Raw genomic sequence first — 1907 nt, forward strand, 5'->3', positions numbered from 1 at the left:
GGTGTCACCAGTGCCACCAACTCCCCCATGGTCACCTGCTGTCAGGGAGTCTTTGGGGACACGTGTGTCACCAGTGCCACTGGGACCCCCCAYGTTCACGCCAGCAGGCCCAGCAGCCACCTGCTGCCACGGAGCCTGCTAGGGGCACGCGTCACCCACAGCACCGGGACCCGACTGGGCCACGCCAGCGGCACTGAGACCCCCACGTGGCCACGCCACCAATGCCAGCAGGGACAGCAGCCACCCGCTGGCACACGTGTCCCCTGCAGCGCTAGGGCCCCACGTGTCACCCACAGCACCGGAGCCCTGCCCAGCCCCCGTGGCCCTGCCCACCTGCGGGCGCACTGCGGGGCGGGCAGCACGGCGTCGGGCAGCGTCACCTTGGTGTGCTCGGGGACGTGGCTCTGGTTCAGGGCGCGGGTGGCAAACAGGACGTCGTAGTCGACGCAGCACAGCAGGAACGTGCTGAAGGTGACGACGAACAGGAACTGCCTGGGGGGCAGGGGGGTCAGCGAGATCCTCGTGTCAGGTCCACGTGGCACCGTGTGCTGACAACGAGCTGTCACTTACACCAGCTCCAGGACATCTGAGAGCACGACGCAGGCGAAGCCATTCCTCTGGTGGAAATGGTAGATGTAGGGGGGGGTTAAGGAACCTGTGAGGGTGTGACAGACCCCACCGTGCCATTCCCCCATTCTTGGGGTCCTCCCATGTCCCTCCATGTTCCCCCACAGTGCCACCAAGGGCTGTGCCAGGATATTTTGGTGAAGAAACTGTCCAGGTCCTTGATGTGGTGCCACGAGTCTGTGAGGGAAACACATGGGGGGTCAGGTGGGAATGGGGTATGCACCCCCCAGCCTGGGACCCCCACCTTGGGAGCCACAAATCCCCACCTGGGACTGCCCCGAGACACACAACCCCCACCTGGGACCCACAAAGCTCCTCACCTGGACTCATAAACCCCCCACCTGGGACCCACAAACCTCCTCACCTGGGACTCATAAACCCCCCACCTGGGACCCCCAGACGGCCCACAGGGACCCCTGGATCCCCTGCCAGGTGGGGCCCCGGTACCTGTTGGGCCCTCGGTGACGTGCAGCAGCAGTTCCTCCTCATCCTCGCCCGGGGGCGAGTCCTCCTCGCAGTCCTCCAGCCGCTGGTATTCCCGGTATTCCGGGTACTCCGGGTCCTTCTCTCCCTGCTCTGCCATCACCTGCGGGGACACCTGTCGGCACCGGCTGCCGCGGTGGGGCGGCCGTGGGGCAGGTTTGGGGCACCGGAAATGCCGCTGAGGTCCCGCAGCGTCACTCGCATGCCCCAAATTCGGGTGGCCTGAGCTGGCCCCGGCCTCGGGCAGGTGACACTACGGGTGACACCGCAGGTGCCACCAGCCTGTCCTGTCCCACCGGCTGAACCAGTGTCAGGGCCTGCCATGACCCCGCGGGGTCCCGTGGGACAGACCCCCCTGCCCAGCCCGAGGGACCCCAATTGACCCCCCATGCTGTGCTGCCCCCCGCAGTCCGCGTGGGGGGACCCCCCTCCCCATGGGCCCTGTACCCACAGCCCCCACATCCCTCATCTCCACAGACCCCCTCTCCACGGTCCCCTGTACCCACAGACCCCCTTTCAGTGCCAGGGGGCAGCAGCCGGGAGCGGGACCAGCTCAGAGCCAGCCCTCTGTCCCAGTGTCCTCTCAATGCCCTGGGGACCCCCTGCCCGGGAGAGGACGGGACCCCCTGGTGGGGGGCAGGACCCCACACCCTCGGGACAGGACCACCCCCCAGAGCAGGGGAACCCCCAGCCCCCAAGGGGAGGACAGGACTCTAAACCCTTGGAGGGGACCGTCATCCCCCTGGTGACCCCCTCCCCTCGGCACAGGATGGGACCCCCACCCCTGGAGCAAGACA

The 1907-nt window shown here is 67.4% G+C and overlaps 1 protein-coding gene across 1 annotated transcript; it reads right to left on the reverse strand.

Moving 5' to 3' along the window:
* Positions 1 to 95: 95 nt before the first annotated feature.
* Positions 96 to 1248, reverse strand: LOC115307136 (autophagy-related protein 9A-like). Its single transcript, XM_029957964.1, has 5 exons — positions 1075 to 1248; positions 761 to 804; positions 571 to 635; positions 334 to 492; positions 96 to 135 (listed from the first exon to the last, which is right to left on the reverse strand). Exons 1-5 carry the CDS (start codon positions 1208 to 1210, stop codon positions 96 to 98), a joined length of 444 nt encoding a protein of 147 aa, XP_029813824.1. The 5' UTR covers positions 1211 to 1248.
* Between the last annotated feature and the right edge of the window lie 659 nt (positions 1249 to 1907).

Source organism: Manacus vitellinus, unplaced genomic scaffold, assembly GCF_001715985.3.
Source record: "Manacus vitellinus isolate BGI_N305 unplaced genomic scaffold, ASM171598v3 scaffold_130_pilon, whole genome shotgun sequence".
Taxonomy (NCBI): domain Eukaryota; kingdom Metazoa; phylum Chordata; class Aves; order Passeriformes; family Pipridae; genus Manacus; species Manacus vitellinus.

What these genes read in the sequence shown, in the direction of transcription:
- LOC115307136 (XM_029957964.1), bottom strand. Translation starts at nt 1,210, where the DNA reads ATGGCAGAGCAGGGAGAGAAGGACCCGGAGTACCCGGAATACCGGGAA. An exon ending in TCAGATGTCCTGGAGCTGGT is followed by an intron (nt 493 to 570) that starts GTAAGTGACAGC and finishes CCTGCCCCCCAG; the next exon opens with GCAGTTCCTGTTCGTCGTCA. An exon ending in GCCCCGCAGTGCGCCCGCAG is followed by an intron (nt 136 to 333) that starts GTGGGCAGGGCC and finishes TGCCCCTAGCAG; the next exon opens with GCTCCGTGGCAGCAGGTGGC.